The sequence below is a fragment of the Magnolia sinica genome, chromosome 15 (assembly GCF_029962835.1).
Source record: "Magnolia sinica isolate HGM2019 chromosome 15, MsV1, whole genome shotgun sequence".
Lineage (NCBI taxonomy): Eukaryota > Viridiplantae > Streptophyta > Magnoliopsida > Magnoliales > Magnoliaceae > Magnolia > Magnolia sinica.
The window spans coordinates 69,721,562-69,747,333 of NC_080587.1; the positions used below are offsets into that span (position 1 = coordinate 69,721,562).

The following is a 25,772-nucleotide window of genomic DNA, read 5'->3' on the forward strand; positions in this document are numbered from 1 at the left end:
TCGTAAGCGAGCGAATACACTTATTATCCGTCAAAAGAAATCGAAGAAAACTTTGATTCTCTGGCACTGTGCGGTGGATGATACACTGGCAGCATTAAATTTCTTATAAATTGTATACGTGATATAAATTGCATACGTGATATGTATAAATGTAAAAATTATCGGTAAAATTTTATATGTATCGTTAATAAAAACATAACTCTTATTTCTTTATCTGAATATTAGATTGATAGTCATTTATTGGACGGTTACAAATGAAAATATGCAATGGTCCTTTTTTAATTAAAAAAAGTCTTCAAGAATCAGAGGTTAGGATCCCTCAACCAATCTAAGTATTAAAATACTATTTAGAAATATTAAATTTCACAATTTGGTCGGTTAAATTTTATTTAATGTATTCCAGATCTACAATTTCAGAGTGCATACGTATATAGTAGTATATAGTATCATACTCTAACCGAGTATTAAAAGTAAGGGAGCGGATTATGTACGGTCCCGGCCTAACCCGCCTAACCGAAGACGGTGCAGACCTTACCTTGGGGCCCATATTTCTATATTAATTCTATATCCAATCCGTCCATCCATTATTTCAGATCATCTTAGTATATGAACCCAAAAATGGAGAAGACCCAATTGCAGATGCACCATACATAGGAAACAGTGGTGGTTTACCTTTAAAAACTTATTGTGGGCCAAAATGATTTTGGATCAATCTGATATTGTTTATTTTACTTAATCCTAGTTTTTTGACCTTATAAAAAGGTTAGATTGAAAATAAATCTTACAAAAACATTAAAGTAGGCCCTAGGAAGTTTTTAATGGTGGGCCGTTCAATCAACACTGTTTCCTATAGTATCGTCTATTTGAGATTTAATTTTGATTAAAATTTTTAATTGTCCAGTAAAATATCTGGAAAAATCGGATGGACGGAATGGATATATAATAGATACATCAAGGTGGACCCCACGGTAAGCACCGTACTGTCTTGGGTGGGGCCGGTGCTGCATCTAATCCGCTTCGATTAAATAACTCCCCAAAAAGATATGATATGATTCCATAAGCCCAGTTTCGGTAGAATACATATGCACACATTACAATAGCATACGTAGGGATTTTAGCACCTGGATCATTACTTCTAATCGATCAAAACCGTTTATATAATGATCCATACTTTGGATGGATGATAACCCAAAATATTTTCTCATAGGGATGTTATAATCCATTGATTATCTAAATATTGTTACGACTATACGATTTCAATGAAAAATATTCAATGATAAAAGGGTTTAATATTCTAAAATAAGATTTTTATTTTTAATATCTTCTCGAAGGTGGGACCCATCATATAAACGGCTCAGATTGTTTAAGTATGGCCACAGATCTAAAAAAATATAGTCCCGACCCATTACATTGGGATGTATTATAGCAGACGTGTTCATACCTTGGCAGAGAGAAGCAGCAACCAAAAAAAGAGCGGCTGTCCAGATTCATTGCATATTCCTTAAAAAACAAGATAGAAATCTTCTGCCCTTCTTCCATCAGAATCCGATCGAAGGCAGGGTGGCACGTTCTGTAAATTCATCAAACTCCTAGGGCAAGTCCGATTCGAGATGGGCTCTCAGGAAGAGGAGAGGCTGCTCGTGGAAGACGGATCTTCAGAGGTCTGTAGCTCTATCAGACCTAATCAAGATCAATGCTCCCATGCAAACGGTTGTAGGTTAGCTGCTCCCACTTTTCAGAAATCTGAGCCGTTCAAAAGGCGGTTCCCGCAGTGGAATCAGGTCAGATCATATTCGATAGACTGGTCTGATTTATGCAGCTGCTGATGATCTTATCGCTGATGGCTGCCTTTTTGAACGGCTCAGATTTCTTGTCACGGGTTGTATGTTATGCAGCTAACCTAGGACTGGTTGCATTGATAATTCGTCTTTGGCCGCGTTTGGATGCGTGAGTGATTGAATTGCAAACTGAGAGGATGTTTCCGAGCATTATTAGTTAGGAAACACAACTTGGAAGTTTGTCTGATTGCGGTTTGGTTGAGGAATGGAAACTACGAATTCGTTTCTACACTTTATTAGACTGGAAATTTGCAATTCGATTCGGTAATGCGCCCAAACATGCCCACATCACTGTAATTCCTCATCAATTTTCAATTCTGAATTATTGTTGAGTTGGCTGCTGATTCTGCAATTTATTGTAAATTCTAATATATTGGGAGCTGCAAATATACAAATATTTGTGTTTTTCGTGCTGGTCACCGCCAGTAGTTAGATATGCTTTTGGCTGTGTTTAGATATGTGAAGATTCAGCGCAATGGACACTTATTGTAAAAAGAAATTAAAGGGCGTTTCCAAGCAGCCTGAAGTTGAAGTTAGGAGTCCAAAAACTCAATGTGGATTAGGCCTGCAGCCTGGGTTGAGGTCCTGAAGCAACCCAAGTTCGGGTCAGGTTGTCAAGGTCCTTGGGTTGGGTTAGGTTGAGCAAATTAGGTTTGGGTTAAGATAATCACATGTATTCGAGTTAGGTTGTGTCTGGTCAGGTTGGATTGGGTTGGCTCCAGTATAGAGGACTTCGGGTTGGGTTCGGTTGGAATTGGGGATGGGTCAGGTTGAGGGTCGGGTCCTCTTGAGGTCAGGTTGACCCAAGATTTTCACCCCCTAATGTGAATGTTAAGAAGGAAATTATATTTTGGTTATTTCCAGATTCTTCAACTAACAAATGCAATTCACATTTTTTTTTATTTACACACACACACACACAGACTCGCACCCCACACACGCCCACGTACTCACACGCAGTGGATTTTTCGACACTCCTTCCAAGGTGGCACTGCTTGCCTGGTTGGTCGGGACATACCGGATTCTCACTATAGATAACTTGTAGACCGAATGCTTGTAATCCTGAATGGTCAGGTTAGCATTTGGGATGAAAGAAATTGCAGATGCTTTCAAAACAAAAGCTGGTCAGAACAGTCTGGGGGGGTGGGAAAGATGGGTTTGATGCCAGTTATTTGGGCCACTTGCGTCCTTGTTGTGGTCTATTGGCAGAACAGAATTAAGAGATGTACGAGTGACCATGTCGAAAGAATGGACTTGTTCACACATAAATGTTATGAGATGGTGGTATGGACTTGGATTGCTTGGTATGCTAAGACAACAAAAAGGCCAACTTTTAGTTTTGGGCTAATAACATTTTGTATTTAAAGGGGCCATCAGCCATCATCTACTGATGAAGCAATTCTGATTGATAAATTTGAAGAAGTGACTTTAACTCCCACATATTTTGGATTAGTACCAAAAGGGCACTTGGGATTGGACTTGTAGCTAATGCAACCAATCAAGGGATTAACAATCTCAATTGGTTAGCCTTCAAACATAGAACTAAAAGACACAACCATTTACAGGATTTAGTCACAAAGTCCAGTTGTGAACATTTCCCAGCACAAATAATTGTCCTTGCTTGCATTACCCCGATCCCATAGTAGTGTATCCGGTACCTCATGTGTGGTACCCATATGCAATTTGGTAGGTCCTGAATCCAATTCCCTTAGTTGGGTCCAGATATGGGTACATCATTAATTGATCTAAATCCGACCTGTTGACTACACTGCCTTCTAACCTTGAGTCATTCAATTGAAATCATCAAAGTAGGCATTATGATCCTAAACTAGACTGTATTGACTACGGTCCAGATTCCAGTTGGAATTGAACTCTTTTATACAATTGAAAAACAACTCTATACTCGAAACTCTAGAGCAAGAAACCCTTATACGATTGGGGAGGCTGATGGCATGCTTACGTCAATCCCTTGTTTGTCTTTTGAGTCTCCAAACTGCTGTTTGATCCCCTCTTCAAGATTTTGGACTAATTCCCTGCTGCAACTCACGGGCTGAATGTCGGCCCCAGTTTGTGACTGCTTTTTGCCCTATTTGGGTCCCATTTTCTTTCCTGGACATTGCTTACGCAGCGCCTTTTTGAAGGCTTGAACCTAGGATTCACATTTCAATCAGCAGCTCAGTTGGACATTTCTCTTTGTTGCAACTTGCAACCACACAGTCACAGATCCAACCCAAGCTTTCCCACCACCACCATCATCATCAAAGCCTCTCTCCTAGGAACTTGGGGTTGGCCTTTAAATGGTAGATTGGCAAAAGTTACAGCTGCGCGCTAGGTAATCAGCCTTCCTTCCCTGAGCTCGTGGAATCTGCCATGGCAAAGGCTTACTTCAACATCAATCTGATGCCAACACGATCCCACCCAGTATTGACTCAAAAGGCAACTATTACATGCACAACTCAAGGGTGAGCAAGCAACATAGTGTCATGGAGATGTCAATGTCAGGCAGACCACTAAGCACAAAGCACCCAAACACATGAAAACTCATGCTCCGGTGGTTTGTTTGCATGAAATAGCAGGGAAACCACAGGCACATGACCTTTGTAGGAGACCAAGTATGGCACCAAGGTACAGAAACATACCACCATTGGACCAAAAGTGGAAGGGACACACTCAAGCAATGCTGCAGAGAATAAAAGGGTGCTCACCAATACCACTCACGTGCCAACTCAATCATGCCCAACATTGCAACTTAACTCATCTATGGTGCACTACTTGTAAGGGGAAGTTTGCAAACAGGTAAGGTCTCTAGCATGAAATGCCAAAGAAGCTTACCAGGGACGATCCAAGATTTCCTGTAAAAGGAAAAAAGTTACTAGAAAGAGGAAACTAACTTGTTTTGCTTCTCATTCTTCTCATTTTTGTCTGGTTTCAATGTCATGTCTATCGCTCCTAGAATTCCATCCTTGGACTGACCATGACTTCTATCTACAATTCCATATCTGTGAATGTCATCAGACTATAAGCAAATTCTTCTCTTCCCTCGTAGCTTCTTTCCATGTTCTCATATTCCTCTTGAGTTGCTGATAGTGACTTTGGTGCCAAAAACTGTTGTAAATTAAAATTTTATATTATTATTACTATTATTTAAAAATTAAAAAAAAAAAGGATTTCTTTAGTGTTAGTTGGAATGACTTTTGCCTAGAAAGAGGACTCTGGGCATTCTACAGTTCTATTTCCATTGGAAGTTCAGTCATATACCACACGGGGTTCTTCGGCTAACTATAGTGTTAGGAAGTTAAGAAAGTCACCGTTTGTCTAGAAGTCCTTTCTCTGATATATATGTGGCCCACCAGATAAGTGGACTGCCCTAGTTTTGGGCTAGGCCATGTTCACCGTTGGCTCGCAGATGATGAATTTCCCAGATGTGTGCCTACTACCCATAGGTCCATGTGTTTCAAATAGCCTCTTCAATCGCTTCACATGTGGATCACATTAACACTTCTCTAGGAAATTAAGATCAAGAGATCAAAAGATTTCATATTTTGTCAATTTCTTGTAATCTTGAAGGTGCAATTCTGCTGCAAAACCATGTTTTGTATTAGCCCTTCTGCTGGAGCAATTTGAGGATTCCTACTTTATTGTAGGGGGTGCAACTCAGGTGGGTTGGGTTGGGTTGACGGTCAACCAGAGCCCAATCCAACCTGCATGCCAACCCCACCTGACCCAAGATCCAACCCGAGGTGCCCAACCCGAACCTAATATGAATTCCCTCTTTAGTCAACCCAACCTAACTTGATCCAAATCTACTCAACCTCAACCCAACTCGATGTCAAATAGGGTTGGGGTTTTCAAATCCTAACCTAACCTGAGGACCCTGACTACCCGACCCAAACTCGGGTCTGGTCAATTGGGTTCGGTAAACCCAAACCCAAGTTGCATCCCCACTTAATTGTTTCTTTTTTGTGTCCTATGCATAAAGTAACTATCCACCTGTCTATTGAACGGTCTGACTAGCAAGCAATGTATTATATGTGGGTGCAACTGATACTAACTTGATAAGAAGCAGCCCAAGTGCATACACTCTATATCAGTTCTACATCTGCAGCATCAAACTCGTTCTGCATCATCTCTAGAATGATCCCACGAGATCCAACTTCCTCACATTTTCTTCAGGTCTAGATAAGATGTGCAATGATACAAGTACTCCATCTGAGAAACTGATGTGGTCTAGAGGCTGTTGAATAGAATTTCATACTAAGGTGTGCTATTTCCACGGTAGTCAACTTGGATATTCTTTTGATTGGTAATGAAGATATTATTAAAAGCAGAAGGAACCAAACAGTGCATGCGCATGCACACGAGCCACAATACCAAACAGCCATGAACAACTCACACCAAGCAATCTAGAAAATAGCCGCACAGGCGAGAAGCCGAAATATAAAATAGACATGCCAAAGGGCACCCAAACAAGTATTTGCTATCCACAACCAGAAGATGAATCCTCCTTGCTTAAACAGAGTGTTTGGCCAAAGAACCAGCCTCACTGTTTGCATCTCTAGGTGTAGACAACCCACTCAACAGAATGTTAGGCTAATTATCCCATTCATCATGGTGGGTGATGCGGACACAGGTGCATTCAAGGTGTTCCAATGAAGAAAGCGCCAACTACAAGTGCCGTCCTTGTGGATAGGCGAATATTGAGGAGCTGAAGACCTTTCACATGTGATTGGACATATAGAAGACCCCACTTAGGGAAGACACATGTGAAGGAAGATTGGAGAAATAAGACCGAGCGCCCAAACTTTCCCATACTTATGTTATTTGCGCATTTTTTGACTTAGTTAGGGGTCTTTTAGTAATCTTATATCTTTATTTGCTTATCCTAGGGGTATTTTAGTAATTTTATGTCTTTATTTGCTTATTTAAGTGGGGTAAAGCCCTAAACACGAATTTCAACTACTGATTAATGAAAAGCAAACCCTTTGGTTGCCTCCTTCCTCTCTTCTCTCTCATGGTGCTTCTCTCCCCTTGATATTCTTCTTCTAATTTCTTCTTGTGCCCCTCCAACTTCTTCAAGGTAATAATTTTCTTCCTTCTATTTTCCAGTTTTAGCTAATCCGTCTTCGATCAAAATCTTGAGAACCGATCTAAACCCTAAATCCCCAAATTCTCAAATCCCTAATCCAAGAAGCTTCTTTGTTCTTCGGACTAGTGATCTTCATTGATCGATTGGGTGTGACCATGCAAGATCGGGAGGTCTCATCCCTCGCCGGATCCAACCCAAGCAGTAATTGAATTCCATAACCCGTGGTTGTAGTGATGGCCCGCTCCATTGCATGTTTCCTTTATGATTTTCTCAATTATGATGATTACTGTTAGAATTTTAGATCATTTATTCCTTTTATTTCCGCTGTTTAATTGTGTCCATGAGCATGCATCATAATTAGGGCTGTCCTGCGTCAAATTTGGTATCAAAGCCTAGGCTTGCATGGTTTTTGTCTAGATCGAGTTATCAAATTAGGGTTTTGATTTTTAGGTTTAACTTAGGAAAGTTTCCAATTTTAGAAAGTTCCTAATCTGGAAAATTTCCAGATTTGAGTTGTTTCCTGTTTCAACTTAATTGTGTCAGTTCATAGTAGTTTTGCATTCATCGCATTCATCTTGAAAGTCATAACACCTAGTAGTCTAGTTAGGTAGAGTTTGGTTCAAGTCTTCATTGTATGCCCACGAGAAGAGGTAGAGGTTTCGGACTTCAACCTACCATGAATAACGAGCAGTTATCTTAGCAACTTGCTCAATTGATACAAAAGATAACCGCTCTAGAAGCGGGTCAAAGGCGTGAGTTTGCCCACCTTGAGAACCAAATTACCACTACCATGACTAAGGTGGAGCAACTAGAGGCGTCCCAAAAGGAAAACCCCGCTGTAGGGGAAGATGCGCACTCCCAAGTGGAAGGAATCATGGAAAAACGTGATGCCACACGTGGTGGTAGTGAGGATAGAGATCGTGGTAACGGTCGTGGTGTGGTGCGAGAGGCACGAGCCACATGTGGTCATCAAGACCACTATGATCTAAATGAGCGTGCGATGAAGAGTGTGAGAGTTGAGGCCCCGAGTTTTGATGGACGCTTGGATCCCAAGGCGTTCCTTGACTGGGTTGCTGACATGGACCACTACTTTGAGTGGTATGGCATGTCAGAAAACCGTCAAATGCGATTTGCTAAGATGAAGCTTGTGGGTCAAGCCAAGCTCTTCTGGACCAACACCGAGCGTAGGATAGAGAGAGTTGGTAAAGCCCCTATCACACATTGGTATGAGATGAAAGAGAAGTTGAAGGAGAAGTACCTTCCTCTCTCATACCGTCAGAAGCTCCTTGACCAATGGCAATCCTTACGCCAAGGGTCAATGCCTGCCGCTGACTACATCGCTAAATTTGAAGAGTATGTGATGCGATGTGATATCCGAGAAGACCCTCTAGTAACGCTCTCGTGTTTCAAGACGGGCCTTTGTGCGGATCTTCAGCGCGAGCTTATTACTCGGCCCTTAACGGACTTAGATGAAGCATATCAAGTCGTGCAGGAGTTAGAGCAATATCTGAAGGCTTCTGTCGTTCGTCGTTTTGAGTCCCGAGACTCCAGTGCTAGATCTAGTTCCCAAGGAATTAGACTTAATATTGGTAGTCAACCTAGAGCACAGGCGACCATTCTACCTAGGCCTAGGGAGGACAAGGGCAAAGGGGTTCTTGGTGCCGGTCCTAGTAACATGAGCCAAGTGAGGTGCTATGAGTGTGGCAACCTTGGCCACATGTCTAATCAGTGTCCTACAAAGAGCTGTGGGAGAGCCTTAGTTATAGGCGAGTCCCACGAGGGTGGAGATGACCAGGGTGATTATGAAGTTGAAGAGTATCACCCTGAAGGAGGAATTACTGATGAAGAAGTGGATGGAGAAGCAACGCTTGCAGTAGTCAGGCGTGTGTTAGCTCAGTCTAGAAGTAGTGCTAACTGGCGTCGAAGCACTATCTTCCACACTATTGCCAAGTGTGGTGAAAAGAATTGTAAGGTGATAGTGGACAGTGGAAGTTGTCAGAATGTGATTTCCACTAGCACCTTAGATCGCTTAAAACTGAAATCCACACCTCATCCAGACCCGTATAAAGTTTCTTGGGTTGACAAGACATCCCTACCTGTCACCCAGCAATGTCTAGTCCCCATCGAGTTTGGGTCATACAAAGAGTCCCTGTGGTGTGATGTTTTACCTATGGATGTGGGACATGTTATCCTAGGTAAACCGTGGCTATTCGATAATGATGTCACGATCTTTGGCCGTTCGAATGCGTGTACTTTTATGTATAATGGTAAAAAGATCAAACTTAATCCCATGCCACCTGAGAATACACTAGGGAAGAAGAAGGATGAGAAGGCAAGTGAGCCTAGAGAAATGGGGAAATCCAAACTTAAGTCTTTACATATAATCAGCGCAAGAGAGTTTGAAAAAGAGGCTAAGGAGGATTCTATGGTGTATGCCCTTGTGGCTAGAGAAATTACACCTAAGGTTCCATCAGAGTTGCCCTGTGAGGTGACCTCGGTCCTGAAGGAATACAGTGATGTATTTCCTGAAGACTTACCGAATGAGTTGCCACCTATGAGGGACATGCAGCATGCCATTGATCTTGTCCCAGGGTCTACTCTACCAAACCTTCCTCACTACAGGATGAACCCTGCAGTGCATGCAGAGTTGAAGAAGCAAGTTGATGAGCTTCTGCAAAAGGGTTTCATCCAAGAGAGTATGAGCCCGTGTGCCGTGCCTGCATTGTTGACGCCAAAGAAAGACGGCACGTGGCGCATGTGTGTGGACAGCCGTGCCATAAACAAAATTACTGTCAAGTATAGGTTCCCTATACCTAGACTTGATGATATGCTTGACATGATGGCCAGGTCCACTATATTCTCTAAGATAGACCTCAAGAGTGGATATCACCAAATTCGTATACGCCCAGGAGATGAGTGGAAGACGGCGTTTAAGATGAAAGATGGGCTGTATGAGTGGTTGGTCATGCCCTTCGGCTTGACTAACGCACCCAGTACTTTCACACAGGTGATGACACAAACTTTGAGGCCGTTCATGGAAAAATTCCTAGTGGTGTACTTTGACGATATTCTTATTTATAGTACCACTAAGGAATCACACCTTGAACATTTAAAGAAGGTCTGTAGTGTCCTTAGGAAGGAAAAGTTGTACGCTAATCTTAAGAAATGTGCATTCATGTCTAACCAAGTTGTGTTCTTAGGATTTATAGTGTCATCTGAAGGGATGCGCGCAGATCCTGAAAAAGTCAGGGCCATAGTTGAGTGGCCAGAACCAAGGAACATTCATGAGGTGCGAAGTTTTCACGGCCTAGCAACTTTTTATCGTCGGTTCATTAGGGGTTTTAGCACGATCATGGCTCCCATTACCAAGTGCATGAAAAAGGGAGAGTTCGTGTGGTCTAAAGCCGCCGTCAAGGCTTTTAAAGAAATTAAGGGCAAGATGGTGGAAGCTCCTGTCATGCGTCTACCTGACTTTTCTACAGTCTCTGTAGTAGCGTGCGATGCGTCTGGTGTCGGTATAGGTGGAGTGTTGAGTCAAGAAGGACACCCAGTGGCCTATTTCGGTGAGAAACTGAATGAGGCAAAATAAAAATACTCCACTTACGACAAAGAATTTTATGCGGTAGTGCAATCCCTGAGACATTGGCGACACTACCTCTTACCGCAAGAATTCGTTTTGTTTTCTGACCATGAGGCTTTGAGATATTTGCATTCTCAGAAGAAACTCAACCCAAGGCATGCCAAGTGGGTAGCGTTTCTTCAGGAATATTCGTTTGTTTTGAAACACAAGGCCGGGGTTGAAAACAAACCAGCGGATGCCCTTAGTAGGAGAGTGGCGTTGCTCAACTCCTTGAGTGTAGAGGTAGTCGGATTTGAGCAACTGAAAGATGAATACCCCATATGTCCTGATTTTGGGGGTACTTACGCGTCGCTCTCTAGTGACCAGCATATTATGGGTGAATATGTTCTTAAAGATGGCTTTCTTTTCAAGGGAGACAGACTTTGTATTCCCCGTATGTCCCTTCGTGAATTCCTCATCTGGGAGCTTCATTCAGGAGGGATAGTGGCCATTTTGGTCGTGATAAGACCATTGCCCTCGTGGAAGATCGTTTTATTGCCAAGCCTCAAGCGAGACGTAGCCAAAGTTTTAGGGCAGTGTCACTTATCAACCGGCAAAGCAAAGAAAGCAAAATACCGGTCTGTACACCCATTGCCAGTGCCACATGCTCCGTGGCAGGACATTAGTATGGACTTCGTGCTCGGGCTTCCCAAGACTATAAAAAAGCACGATTCCATTTTTGTCGTTGTGGACCGTTTTTCTAAAATGGCGCATTTCCTCCCATGTTCGAAGACGTCAGATGCGTCTCATGTTGCTCGTCTTTTTTTTGATGGTGTGGTGCGTCTCCATGGGTTACCTAAAACCATAGTGTCTGATTGTGATGCTCGATTTACTAGCTATTTTTGGAAGACACTGTGGCACATTATGGGAACTCGTTTGCAATTTTCTACTACTTACCACCCACAAACAGATGGTCAAACTGAAGTGGTAAACCGTAGCCTTGGAAATCTTCTACGTTGTCTAGTGGGTGAACATGTTAAGACTTGGGACCTAATTTTACCAACTGCTGAACTTGCTTATAATGGGTCAGTTAATAGATCTACAGGGTTGAGTCCTTTTGAAATTATAAGTGGTTATAAACCTAGAATGCCCATAGATTTCTTACCTATGTCTGTTACCCAAAGGTCTTCTGAGTCAGCCGATGCATTTGCACGCCATATTCATGATTTGCATACACATATTAGACAGCGGTTAAATAAGAGCAATAATGATTATAAAGTTTCAGCTGATTCTCATCGTAAAGTGCAAGAATTTCAAGAAGGAGACTATGTAATGGTGCGAATAAGGCCAGAGCGATTCTCTCAAGGATCTGCAAAGAAATTACAAGCGCGTAGTGCTGGACCATTCAAGATATTACAAAAGGTTGGGTCCAACGCGTATCGGGTTGACCTTCCACCTGAAATGAGCATTAATCCAACTTTTAATGTGGAAGATCTAGTCCGTGCCCATACTCCCATTGTTGATACATCATCCATTTCATGGCCTTTTTCTGAGTTTGCTACCCAACCCCTTCCACCACCTCCTCCACCTATTACCCATAAAGAAGCAATTGAGGAAATCTTGGATGACGAGATAGTATCCACGAGAGATGGGGGTTTCCAAAGGTATCTTGTCAGGTGGAAAAACAAACCATCGTCTGAATCTATGTGGCTGTCGGGCGACGCATTGCAAGGTATTGATCCAGATCTACTCGAGCGCTACAAAAGTTCCAACTCGTCGGAGTCGAGTTTTTCTCACCCGAGGGGAATTGATGCGGACACAGGTGCATTCAAGGTGTACCAACGAAGAAAGCGCCAACTACAAGTGCCGTCCTTGTGGATAGGCGAATATTGAGGAGCTAAAGACCTTTCACATGTGATTGGACATATAGAAGACCCCACTTAGGGAAGACACATGTGAAGGAAGATTGAAGAAATAAGACCGAGCGCCCAAACTTTCCCATACTTATATTATTTGCGCGTTTTTTGACTTAGTTAGGGGTCTTTTAGTAATCTTATATCTTTATTTGCTTATCCTATGGGTATTTTAGTAATTTTATGTCTTTATTTGCTTATTTAAGTGTGGTAAAGCCCTAAACACGAATTTCAACTATTGATTAATGAAAAGCAAACCCTTTGGTTGCCTCCTTCCTCTCTTCTCTCTTATGGTGCTTCTCTCCCCTTGATCTTCTTCTTCTAATTTCTTTTTTTGCCCCTCCAACTTCTTCAAGGTAATAATTTTCTTCCTTCTATTTTCCAGTTTTGGCTAATCCTTCTTCGATCAAAATCTTGAGAACCGATCTAAACCCTAAATCCCCAAATTCTCAAATCCCTAATCCGAGAAACTTCTTGGTTCTTCGGACTAGTGATCTTCATTGATCGATTGGGTGTGACCATGCAAGATCGGGAGGTCTCATCCCTCGCCGGATCCAACCCAAGTAGTAATTGAATTCCATAACCCGTGGTTGTAGTGATGGCCCGCTCCATTGCATGTTTCCTTTATGATTTTCTCAGTTATGATGATTACTGTTAGAATTTTAGATCATTTATTCCTTTTATTTCCGCTGTTTAATTGTGTCCATGAGCATGTATCATAATTAGGGCTGTCCTGCGTCAGTGGGGGAGCCTTGCATTGTATCAAGGTGATAGGTTTGTGGAATTCTGCAAGTGTGGAAGCCCAAGACCATTCTCAAGCACAAACTAAAGCCCAAATGCCCAAGCCCACCTACAGCCCAAAAACCTTGTCTCAGTTTTCGGAGTCTAAGAAATGAGGCTCAAAAGTGAAGCAAAATGGTGCCAAACCCTGCCTAACCCAAGGTTGTGCCCCACATCCAATATTTATTTATTATTTAAAAAAAATAAAATCCTAGAACTGGAAATAGTTTTTCCACTTCCAAAGGACAAGACCACAAAAAATGGCCTTGGATGCAAGAGAATGTTTCCATACCTAAGGCCAGTTTCTGGGCCAACTTTGTCCCAATTCAAGGTATTCCATATCCGTTACGGTACGCCCGTAAAGGTTGATAAGTATAGGTAACGACTATGACCGTTACGCGATACGGGGGTGAAATAGGGCAACTGGTTTTTTGGGACCATATCGGCCATTACGGTGGCCATAAAGGCCGTTACGAAGCATAATGACCACTACCCTTGTAACAGTCAAAAAACAACCACCTTTTTTTCTATTTAAATCTATTTTTCTCCTTATTTTTTCACTTTCTCATTCCAAAAACTCACCTAAATCATTTTACAACAGATTTCAACCACTCTTATTATAGTTTTTAAGATTAAAACCATAGATTGAAGTGATTTGAGCGAATAGAAGCTCTAAGGGCTTTTTTTTTTCAAAAAATTGAAAACGTAGTATTTGTGCTTCTTTTTTTCTGATTTCTAGTTCTAGTGCTTAATTGCGATGGGTAAACATTAGAGACATATAATCATGTTAAAAAATTCACTAGGCAACCCGAAACAACACTCTCACCAAAGGGTGGACCATTGCATTGCCACAAACATGTTCAAAACAAAAAATGAATACATATTTGGAATATTTATATTATTTTGGATTTTCTAGAAATTTTTTTAAGAATTTTTCTGGTAAAAAAAATTTCAACCGTTACGGGGGTCATAACAATTGTTACGCCCCCACATTGGCTGTTAGGGCCGATACCGTATCGATATTGGTGGTGACCGTTATGGCCACCATTACCTATACGGAATACCTTGTCCCAATTTCTCAGGTTCCTAATGTTCTAACCTTTTGATCCATAGGTCCATGTTATAGCCCATCAAATGGTCTTTCCAATGAGCCTAATTTCAGGGCAATCCAATCCATATTCACAAAATTATCATTGAAATACCGGATAGTGCACCTGAACAATTGACAATTACAAAACATGATTTTGACCCAATTTGTGGGCCCACATCTCCTTAGCCACTAGGAATTACTCTCAAACGAAGAACATTAGTTAGCCTAAGTCCCCCTTTACAAAAGCTATAGATCACCAAAATCCAACACCTAAGCACCCAATTACAATTGAAAAACCAAAAAGTGGGTTTGTTGGACTATGTATAGGAAACAACGTCCCTTGTGCTTGCACAGAAATCCCAAACCCAATTTCCATTTTTCTTTGACCCTTTGACCAAGTTTTAACAAAACTATACCTAGGAGGCTTAGTTTGACCCAACCTATCATATTTTTAACAAACTATGCCCGTAACTACCTTGGTGAAATCCCAAGACTGCCTCTCCTACAAACCACTAGATCTCCCAAGTGTTTTAATCTCTAACATTCATTTCTAGAAGCCTCCTAGAACCTTCCCTATATCCTAACAACCCCTAGAAATTCCTCAATTTACACTCAAACCACCCAATTGGCATCTAGGATCATGCCACTTGTCAATCATCCCTAGTCTTCCAATCCTTTAACACATCCCAAACTCCCCAAGTTTACAACATTGACCCCTCTATAAATAGAGGTCTTTTGCTGCAAGAGCGAGGGTCTTGACTCTCCAAAATCTCTAAATCCCATAGCTAGCATCCAAGAGCCTAAAGTCCCAATACTTGGAAAGTTTCTACAAGACCTGTGGTGAAGGAGGAGAACATGAGAAGGGGATTGGGAGCTTCAAAATTTCTTCTTACCCAAGCCAAGGCTCCAACAACCGCTGGGGACAGAAGAATTCACTTGTTCTTCCTCCTCCCTCAGTTTGCTTTAAAGACTATAAAAGGGAAGGTTCTCCTTCTACAGCCACCTGGAATCAATGTTTTTGGTAGCGCTCGTAGCGTAGCTAAAGCGCTATGTGGCGTAAGCTACGAGGCATGTATTGTTAGCTACAGAGCATGTAGCGTAGCATACAATGTAGCGTAGCGTACAATGTAGCGCAGGTAGCATATGCTACATGGAATCTCCTTTTTTAAAAGCTTTTCTTCTATGAAGGCTCAACGCCTATTTTAAAATGGCGGTGACTCGACCCATCACACGTGGCACTACATTAGATCAATCTGGACCATCTAAATTGTCGTCCATATCGTGGATAGAACACATATCAATCCAGACATTCTAAATTGTGGTCCATATTGTGAATTTGTGATGTTTCAATAAATAAAAAAAGAGGTCACACTTAGAGATATCTAAAGGCAAAGAGGCATAGAGATTTTGCATGGAAATATGTGGTTGACAATCCAGATTCACAGCACAAAAAACTCGTAGGAATTATGCTTTTTTGTAAATTTTATCATATTTTCTATTATTTTAATTAGAAAATATTAAGTATCATGTAGCTCACGCCATACGCTATGTAGCTTACGCTACACACTATAGATGGCCAAACGCTAAGCTATACGCTACGCGCTATTTAAAACACTGCCTGGAATTCTATCTTGAGGAGAATAGGTTCAAGCATCAAGTCTGTGAGTTTAGAAAATTGAGCTTATCCAAGCTAAGAGAAGACATGTCAAGAAATCAAATCTCTACAGCCCCCCCTCTTTCGAGCATCTTTCTCCAACCCTCCAACATTCTCCTTTTACACTTTTTCATTCACTTTTAGGTGTCCAATCATTTGTTTATTCAAATCCCAAATTTTGGAATCTAGTTCTCCTCGGATAGAGACCGCTGTTTTGAGAGTCGGGTAGGGTGTCTAACCCTCTCTTACTCCATTACTGCGGTCCTTACCCAAGTTGTGGTGAAAAGACCTTTGTGAAGTCTAACATTTAGAAATCAGGGGTTTTCTTGTTAGCACATGAGAATCATGGGTCGTATAGCTATACGGCCCACCTACGCCTTCTCTTGTCTATTTTTTACTTAAATTGTTTTAGGAGTCTAGGTTAGGACTTAAAAAGGGAATTTTTGCTTTTGTTACTTAAGGACATTTCTATTTTTTCCACTTGCTTATTATTAATACAAAAAGGACGAGAGTGCACGACCATCCTCATTCATCCTCTTTCCCTTACGTTTCACAGCTATCTTTTCGCTACCCCCATTTCTTCTTTTCTTCTACTTATAGCATACAAACTTACATGGCATAATGATGAGGACATCCGAGCACCTTACAGATTATACCAAAGGAGGAGAAGATTAGTTCCAGTTTCACTTTGGCTTGTTGACCACTACATGGGCCCAAGTGGGCCACATTGAAGACCCCAAATGTATGATCGTGCATCTTTGAAGATCCTCCACTAGGAAGGTGCATGTGGGTTGCTTATCGAGGAGTTTGGACCTGTGGATTGTGAAGACACATCAATCAGATGGTTGGATCTTGAGGATGCTTTAATCAGACGGTTGGATCATTGTTATCTTAGATTACATTGATCGTAGACTTTAAGGTGTTTAGATTTATTTCTTTTATTTAGTTAATTATTCATGTTGGATTTATTTTGATATTTAGTTGAGATTAGGGAGTTAGGAACAACTTTTATTTCATTAACCGTCTTTATGTTGAAAATTTTATCTAAGAGCATCATTTTGTAAAAGTTTTTTTTTTTAAGACTATAAAAGGGAGAGAACTGCCAACCCTAGGAATGTTTTTTTGAATGAAATCTATTTGCTTCGCTTGAAGCTTTATCTTCTTGTGAATGGATTCTCTTGTGAGTGGAGATTGATGGTGTGATGTTAAGGTGTGAAGCCTAATCTTTCCTCTCTTATCTCTAATTTACAAGGTAATTCTCTCTGGTCTTTCTCATCTTCTTCTTCAATCCCTCTTTTCAATCTTTCAAAAAAAAAAAAAAAAATCTCTCTTTTCTTCTATTTTTCTTCTCTAAAACTAAATAAATTTACTCCTCTCCACCAAAACCCAACCCATCCCATCTCTATCAAGCCCCAGACATACAGATTGCTTGTCCGTACAAGTCAGTCTGCACGGCTGTACGGATAGGGCCGTACAACCGTACGACCAGCCACCTAACTTCATTTTTTTCCCCCCTCTTCAATTTTTCTTCTTATCCCTTAAACCCTAGTTCCCATTCACCTCTAAACCTTAGTTTTTTTTTCTCAAGTCCTAATCCCCAATTCCCTATGAAACCCTAATCCCCTATTTCCTATAAGATCTTGGATTCCCAAATCCTTACAAAGCTCTAATTCCTTTCAAATCCCTAACCTTACATACTCAAAGCCTAACCCTAGATTCTCTATCCTTAACCCTAGAGAGACCAAATCAACCCCTTAGAATTTGGCCAGAGCCTATGCTAAAGTGGAAGTTCTACCTTCCATTGATCCTTTGACATTCATGTTTTATATGGTTTAGTTTAATGTGGGATTGTGATTTGGCTTGAAATCTGAATTTTATTGTTTATTTGATTTCTTAGATTTGTGGTAGGTTAGTAGATTTTATGCTTTGAAATGCTCTTTAATCCGTTTATAATTTTTTTTGCATCATATTTAGTCTAGACCATTCGTCCTACATCATATCAAAGCATCTTTGGTCTTGGTTTAATCCGCCTTCTACTACTCTTTTCTACATTCTCATCCTTCTTTTTCTTTGACTTTCTCATCAATCTTATGCTAAAACTTCTTTAAGAAACCTAGGGTCTCTTCATGTTCTTCTTATTTTTATTTACTAGGTCTTTCTAATGGCCAATGGCCCATGCGTGAGTAGGTGAATGAGGTTTACATGATCATCACCTCTTGTGTGATTATTTGAAGTGTATGGCTAGTTTCTCTCGTTGGATACCATGTTGGTGACCCCCATGGTCGGCTGAAAAGTGTGGACTTGTAACTGATTGCTCTCTCCGAGCGTGGTGTGCGCATTGTGTGAAGTGCGCAAGTGAATTGTTTGTCGATTGCGATAGCCAGCTCATGTGTGTGGAAGCCTTGTGACATTCTTCTCTCTTGTTTTAATGGAGATGGGAAATGATCTGAAAACTGGATTCATAAATCCATCTGATTTTTTAGGGGTCTAGATAACCTTAAAAAATAATAATAATAATAATAATAAAAAAAATATAAATAAATGGAACAAATGTCCATTCAAGTATTTTTAACGACAAGGGGAAATTTGAAATACTTAACTGTGGAGAAACCTGATTAGAGTTCTAAACAACGGATTCAGGATAATTCTCTAACTATGATATGGCTAGGAATAGTATAGAATTATTCATCCATGCCAACATTATTGTTTTGGATACTACAAAGGATGTGTAGGATGCATTATAAGAAATGTATTCACCTGACAAAATCATCTCTCATATGTACCAATTGTTTGAAAGATATTTGGATTTCAACAAGGAGATAAATCCCTGGCTGAATACTATTCAAAACTTAAGGAATGTGGCGGGAACTGAATTTGTACCAACCTCTCACTGCGGATTTGGAAAACGCCAACATCGTGAGAAGGCCTCCAGTGGTGAAATTTTTTACTCCATATGTCCGGTCTCAAGATCAACTTGTTGATATATTCACGAAGGTTCTACTTTACAGGCAGTATATACGTATATACTCAAAGATTCAACCGACAACATCTATGCTCCAGCTTGAAGGGGAATGTTAATGTATAAGAAATATGGGTTGTACAACTGGGACAACCCATCCAATGGATATATTGTGGGCTGCACAACCTTCTCTTGTCTATTCTTTATTTAAATTGTATTAAAAATCTAGCTTAGGACTTACAAAAAGGAATTTTTTGCTTTTTAACACAAGGGTATTTCTGCGTTTTTTTCACTTCCTTATTATTAATACGAACAGGAGGAGAGAGGATGCTGAGCCACACCCATCCTCTTTTCCTTTCTTTCACACACCCCCTTCACTTATTTCTTCTTTTCTGCTACTTCTAGTTTACAAACTTAATACTTACAATTCAAGTTCCAGGCAACAGACAGAGATCGTAGTCATCCTTGAATTGTTGCAACATCAACACTAGAGACTAGGGAGAAAGACACTGGTTTCATGCACACTTGCTTATCTTTAAGGCCTTGTCCAGTGATCACATTGCTGAAAATTTTGATTTTAAGAAAATCCTGATTTGGTGGTGGGCCCATTCTATCGATTCAGCGCTTGCTTGTGGGCTTCCAGAGGAAAGCGTTTCCACTGCAAATGGACGAGTGAATGTTGACGTGGCAATGCGGGAAATCCTGATTTTTCTAAAAACTATATCTTGTCCAAATGGAGCCCAAGTTTCAAAATTCTTATCATGTTGGGGTTTTCTCCACAAATTAGAATTAGTATTTTGAAGATTCTATAAGTAGTGTTTTGGGTTCAATGATGTAGAATTTTATTATTTGAATTGAATTCAGTTCTCTGTTTACCCTAGCAGTTGAAAATTTCTCCAGCATCAGAAACCATAATATCTCGAAGCCTGTTGGTCTTCAAAAACATGCTTGTTTATTTATGTTGTTTGCCTCTTATGTTTCATAGATTTCAGTTACTCTACTTTTTGGAATCAGTCCACAAGATATCTCTATGAATATCTGCCCTTCCATCCAATGCTTAGTTTTGGATTTCTTTCTTTATGCATGTAATGTCTCTTTTTCAGATTCAGAATGGAACTGTTGGTCCCTATACGGGAGATGGATCGGTTGACCTTAAAGGAAATCCTGTCTTGAGGCACAACACTGGCAACTGGCGAGCATGCCCATTCATTCTAGGTATTTTATTTCTTGGTCTCTGTGCCAACTGCAATATATATAGAGGTGTGCTCCAGTAGTACTGGTAGCGGTACCCTCATAAGTTTATGGTGGCGGTATGAAGCAGATGTTGGGTCCACATGGTGTATGTACTACATCGGTGCATCCCTCAGGTTACCCACGGGTCCTGGAAATAAGCTCTATCCTAAACCCTAGTGGGCCACAACATAGGAAACAAGGCGGGAGGGGATGTCAACCCTTGATTCTCACTGGGTCCCGCATGAGTTGTAGAACAGCCTGATTTCATCCTGCCTGGATTCCGTAGACACAACATGGTGGGACCTCACCTCTCAACTTGTCCCCTGTGCTGTGGCCCACCTGAGTTTCCATTTGGGCTGATTTTTTAGCCCTGGGAGTAACATGGGGCGCTGCATATGATGCATGGATTGGATGTTGTGAATACATCATATGGGTTCCGCTTCTGCCCAGTACAACCGTCAGTTAGAGTGGTACCGGTACCATTGGAACAGACCCCATATATGTGCATTCATGTGTTTGTATGTATGTATCGGCGCCAAATTCATCTGATAAAGATTGTAATGTAAAATGCAGGGACTGAATGCTGTGAGCGTTTGGCCTACTATGGAATTGCTACAAATCTTGTCACTTACCTCACCAACACTCTACATGAAGGAAATGTTTCTGCTGCAAGGAATGTTACAACATGGTCAGGCACCTGCTACCTCATGCCCCTACTTGGCGCTGTTTTAGCAGATGCTTATTGGGGAAGATACTGGACAATCGCCATTTTCTCCACCATTTACTTCATTGTAAGCATAAACCATCCTCAACCTTTGTTTCCACTAATTTTTTGGTATCCATTTCCACGGTCCCACCATATCAGAAAAAGTTGCTAGCTGACTTGCATCTCCCTCTGCAAGGGCCAATGCTTTGAGCTGTCATGCATGTAGATGGCCTGGAATAAGAATGGGGCCCAGTTAATTCGTTTGGTGGACACATGTCACATGTAGAAAAGCATTGGACGGTTGCTGAAGGTCCGTATTCAGCATGCTTATCTTTTTGGTGTGGGTTTGGGCCATAGTTAGCAAAACTCCGTTTTAAACTCGGCATCTTTTGAGGAGCTTGTCTAATTGGTTCAGTGTTTAAAACTCCATATATTTCAGAAGATGGGCAAAAAAATAAAAACTAAATAAAAATAAAAATTAAATAAATCATTTTTGGGTGCAAACCAAATTAAACAAGTTTCTCTAAGTGTTCTATTTTATTTATAAAAAAAAAAATCTTTTTTTCATCCTAAAAGAAATCGGTCACGATTTAAAAGAGAGACTAGTGGTCACCATCCATTGATAGAATGGAGTAGAAAGTGAAAAATTTTAGTGGAGATTGATGGTTTATACGAGGATTACTTGAAAAATGAAGGATTGAGAGAGGCAAATAATGATAGCAGCCACTTCGGTTTTCCCCACAACAACCACCATTCGATTACCTATGTACATTAAACATGATTGCTCATGCAGATAGAAATATTTGCATTTTAAGTGAAAATTTTGTATTTTTATTTTATTTCTATATAATACTCAGCGAGTGTGCATACATTACATAGCCTCTTTTTCTTTTTTCTTTTTTGTCTTTTTTTAAAAGCTGAAATGTATTAAGCCCAAACTTTTCATTTTCCAATTTTTTGTTGTTGTTTCCTCTTATTTGTTGGAATTTTGATCGTCTTTTTAATGATCAAAAGCATTTTAAACATGAAGATTTCCATTACCTTGTCTTTTTTACTTTATGGTGTTTTGCTAGCTATTGTTTGGACCTAGGCATTTGACTTGGTTAACCCCCCAAATCTGAGGGTATGGGGATGCAGGGATATCTAATATTTTATGGGGATGGGGATTTGACTTGGTTAACCCCCCAAATCTGAGGGTATGGGGATGCAGGGATTTCCATTACCTTTTCTTTTTTACTTTATGGTGTTTTGCTAGCTATTGTTTGGACCTAGGCATTTGACTTGGTTAACCCCCCAAATCTGAGGGTATGGGGATGCAGGGATATCTAATATTTTATATTTATTCATATTCTACAACTTTTAGATAGTTATTTCATGAATAGGTTTTTTTTATCCTATCTAAAATATTTCATTGTGTAATCCATATCAACACAGATCCAATATCATTTCACTTCATAATACATTGGTATGAAAGGAAGTTAAAGGATTAATACCTGATGAGTGATCACCGTGTCTTGGCCAAGTCATTTTCATGGTGGGAACCCATGATGCAGGCTCGGATGTTGCACATGTGCCAATCCACATCTGCAGCAGTGCACGTAGGCTCATCAAAACTCATAATAGGTGTTGGATCTTTTATGTCTTAATTAATTATATATTTTTCCTTTCAAAAAACAACTCATGTGTTTGAACTTGAGTAACTCATATCATTTTTATTTTTTTTGGTCTTTACATAGGGTATGTGCATGTTGACACTTTCAGCATCCATTCCCGCGTTGAAGCCTCCCTCTTGCATGGGGTCCATTTGCCCATCAGCATCTCCAGTTCAGTACGCCGTATTCTTCTTCGGCCTCTATATGATTGCTCTAGGGACAGGTGGGATCAAACCTTGTGTGTCATCATTTGGAGCTGATCAGTTCGATGATACCGACCTAACGGAGAGAGTGAAAAAGGGGTCATTCTTCAATTGGTTTTATTTCTCTATCAACATTGGCGCTCTCATATCAAGCAGCTTGATTGTTTGGATCCAAGACAATTGTGGATGGGGATTGGGATTCGGCATTCCAACATTGTTTATGGGTCTCGCTATCGGAAGCTTTTTCTCGGGTACAATCCTTTATAGGTTTCAGAAACCCGGCGGAAGTCCCATTACAAGAATGTGCCAGGTTGTGGTTGCATCTTTGCGGAAGTGGAATGTAGAGGTTCCTCATGACAGCTCTCTCCTGTATGAAGTACAGGATAAAACCTCAGCGATTGGAGGGAGTCGGAAACTGGAGCACAGTGATGAACTCGAGTATTTATTGATCTCATCTGAACTTCTCTTCTGAATTTAAAAAACGTTTCAATCTTCCCCAACTATTTTATTGTTCGAATCATACCATACGTTGCACATGTTTACCAATTCTAGGGTGCTCATCAGGCAGGCCCCACGACTAATATGCCATATCCCAAAAATCAGGCTGGATAGATGGTTATAATTGCTGAAGTTGAGCAAAAAGAATGGATGGTTAATAAAAATGTTGAAATGGTCTGCATCCAATGGTTGGGATCATCTGAATTTGCCAATATCACATCCATGATGTGGCCCTCCTGATGATTAGCATAGATCATAGTTTAAAAACTTTAACTCACCTGATTTCTAGCCAGGTTGGGTTGACTCGAAGACTTGGACAAGTGTTCACATGACTCGACTCAATATTTAATAATTAAATTAAATATTATTTATAAAAAAAGTTAAATTGTAATTATGATAAAATATATAGATAATGAAAGAATATGCAAGCATGTATTGCTTGGCTTGTTGGCTGGAGACTTAGCCCTCTTTGCTAGACTTGTCTTTTTCAAAACCCACTTCTTATCTTCTTACATTGAACTCAGCTGACTCGCTTGAGTCGCATCTAGTCAAGTCAACCGGGTCATCAAGTTAACGAGTCAAGCTGAGTTGAGACAGTCATGCTCTCAAGCGAGTTTCAGGTTGACTTGGCTCAAAATCTCATTGACTTGAGTTGACTCAGCTGAGTTTCAAGTCAAGTCACTGAGTTTTAGAACTATAGCATAGTTTTCATATGCATGCCATGTACAAGGGGGCTGTAAGTCTGCATTTCTCTTGATATGAATTGAAATGAATCTTGCTACATGCTCACGGTGTGTTAGTACTCACCACTATGTTGAATTGCAAGCATTCAATACAATCAAAGACAGTGACCACATCATACTCACATTTCCTAGCATTCCTAATGATGTAGGAACTGCAAATCGTACTTTTGATTCCCTTAGAGTCCATGCAGTAAGGTTGCTAATTCCAACCAGTGTATTGTCTTCAATCTCATATATAGAAATGAGATCCTCATTTGGCTGACACATAGCTACATGGTAGATGGATAGTAATACTTTTTTTACTTGCATTGCACAAGCCTGGAGTTTTGACAATTGCTCTGCTGCAGGTGCCTCGACAAAGCTGCAACGGTGACCAATCTTGACATGAAGACTAATGATTTTTCAAATCCATGGCGGCTTTGCACTGTCACCCAAGTGGAGGAACTCAAGATACTGGTCCGCATGTTCCCCATATGGGCCACTGGGATCGTCTTCTCCGCTGTCTATGCACAGATGTCTACCATGTTTCTCGAGCAAGGCATGGTCCTCGACACCTCTCTCGGTTCCTTCACCATTCCGCCTGCATCGCTCTCAACCTTTGACACAATCAGCGTCATCATATGGGTCCCAATCTATGATCGGATTCTCGTCCCAATAGCAAGGAAGTTTACAGGGAAGGAAAGGGGCTTCTCAGAGCTCCAACGGATGGGCATTGGCCTATTCATATCGATATTGTCCATGACAGCGGCCGCGCTGGTCGAGATCAAACGGTTGGAGATTGCAAAGGCTGAGGGCCTAACGCATGAGAAAATAGCAGTGCCCATGAGCATATTTTGGCAAATACCACAGTATTTTCTGGTGGGTGCAGCCGAAATATTCACATTCATTGGGCAGCTTGAGTTCTTCTACGACCAATCGCCCGACGCCATGCGGAGCTTATGCAGCGCACTGTCGCTCCTCACAACCGCATTGGGGAATTACCTGAGCTCCTTCATCTTGACGATCGTCACGTCCATCACGACCAAGGGCGGGAAACCCGGGTGGATTCCGAATAATCTAAACGAGGGGCATCTCGATTACTTCTTTTGGCTTCTGGCGGGCCTCAGCTTGTTGAACTTGCTGGTGTACATGTACTGTGCTTCAAGGTATAAGTGCAAGAAGGCTTCTTGAGCATCCTTCAGAATGGTGTTTGGATGTATAGATGCATGCAATTGCAGAAATTGCCCAAATTGAAAATCTGTTGGTAATTCCTTTCTGGAGACTGATATTACACTCACCCATGTAATTTTTGGGAACTCAATTTAGGATTCATGTTGTAATAATCTGATTGCTTTTCATTAGGAAATGGCTGGTATCATATGAACTGTTCTTTTGAGGGTTTGCAACTGTGGTTCTAAAAGTCACTGATTCAACTCGAAAATCAGCCGGGTCAACTCAATGAGATTTCTAGCCAAGTCTATAAATGAAACTCGGCAGACTCAAACTGAGTCAGTCACCTTGTCAGCTGGTTTTTAGTTGTAAAATGCAAAATGGGGCCTGTGAGAATTGAACCCAGAGCTGCAAACCATGGGCAGAAGTTGCATTTCTCTTTGTAGTCTTTGAGTTGACCTGACTCGACTGGATATTGAGTTGTGTTATCAGGTTTTTGAACTATGCTTGTATTAGTCCGAGTCAGATGCAACTCGTCCGAGTCGACTCAGACTCGGTTGAGTCACCACGAGTCAGCATCATAAATATGGGGTGACTCGGCTCAGAGGGCTGAACGAGTCAGTCTGAGTTGCAGAGTCTTTTCCTTGCTTGCACCCATTTGTTAAAATGGTATTTTATACAAAAATGTTTGGGTTTTCTGGTCTGCATG

At 40.9% G+C, this 25,772-nt stretch overlaps 1 protein-coding gene across 3 annotated transcripts; it reads left to right on the forward strand.

Annotated features, from left to right (window-relative positions):
- Positions 1–1,444: 1,444 nt before the first annotated feature.
- On the forward strand, positions 1,445–25,271 carry LOC131227994 (protein NRT1/ PTR FAMILY 8.3-like). 3 transcript variants are annotated; one of them, XM_058223807.1, is made up of 5 exons: positions 1,445–1,661; positions 19,983–20,094; positions 20,686–20,903; positions 22,555–23,111; positions 24,262–25,271. In XM_058223807.1, exons 1-5 carry the CDS (start codon positions 1,611–1,613, stop codon positions 25,082–25,084), a joined length of 1,761 nt encoding a protein of 586 aa, XP_058079790.1. In that variant the 5' UTR covers positions 1,445–1,610; the 3' UTR covers positions 25,085–25,271. The 3 variants fall into 3 exon arrangements, with proteins under 3 accessions (XP_058079790.1, XP_058079792.1, XP_058079793.1); XM_058223809.1 differs by having other exon boundaries at positions 19,989–20,094; XM_058223810.1 differs by lacking the exons at positions 1,445–1,661; positions 19,983–20,094; positions 20,686–20,903 and adding an exon at positions 22,275–22,416.
- Positions 25,272–25,772: the final 501 nt, after the last annotated feature.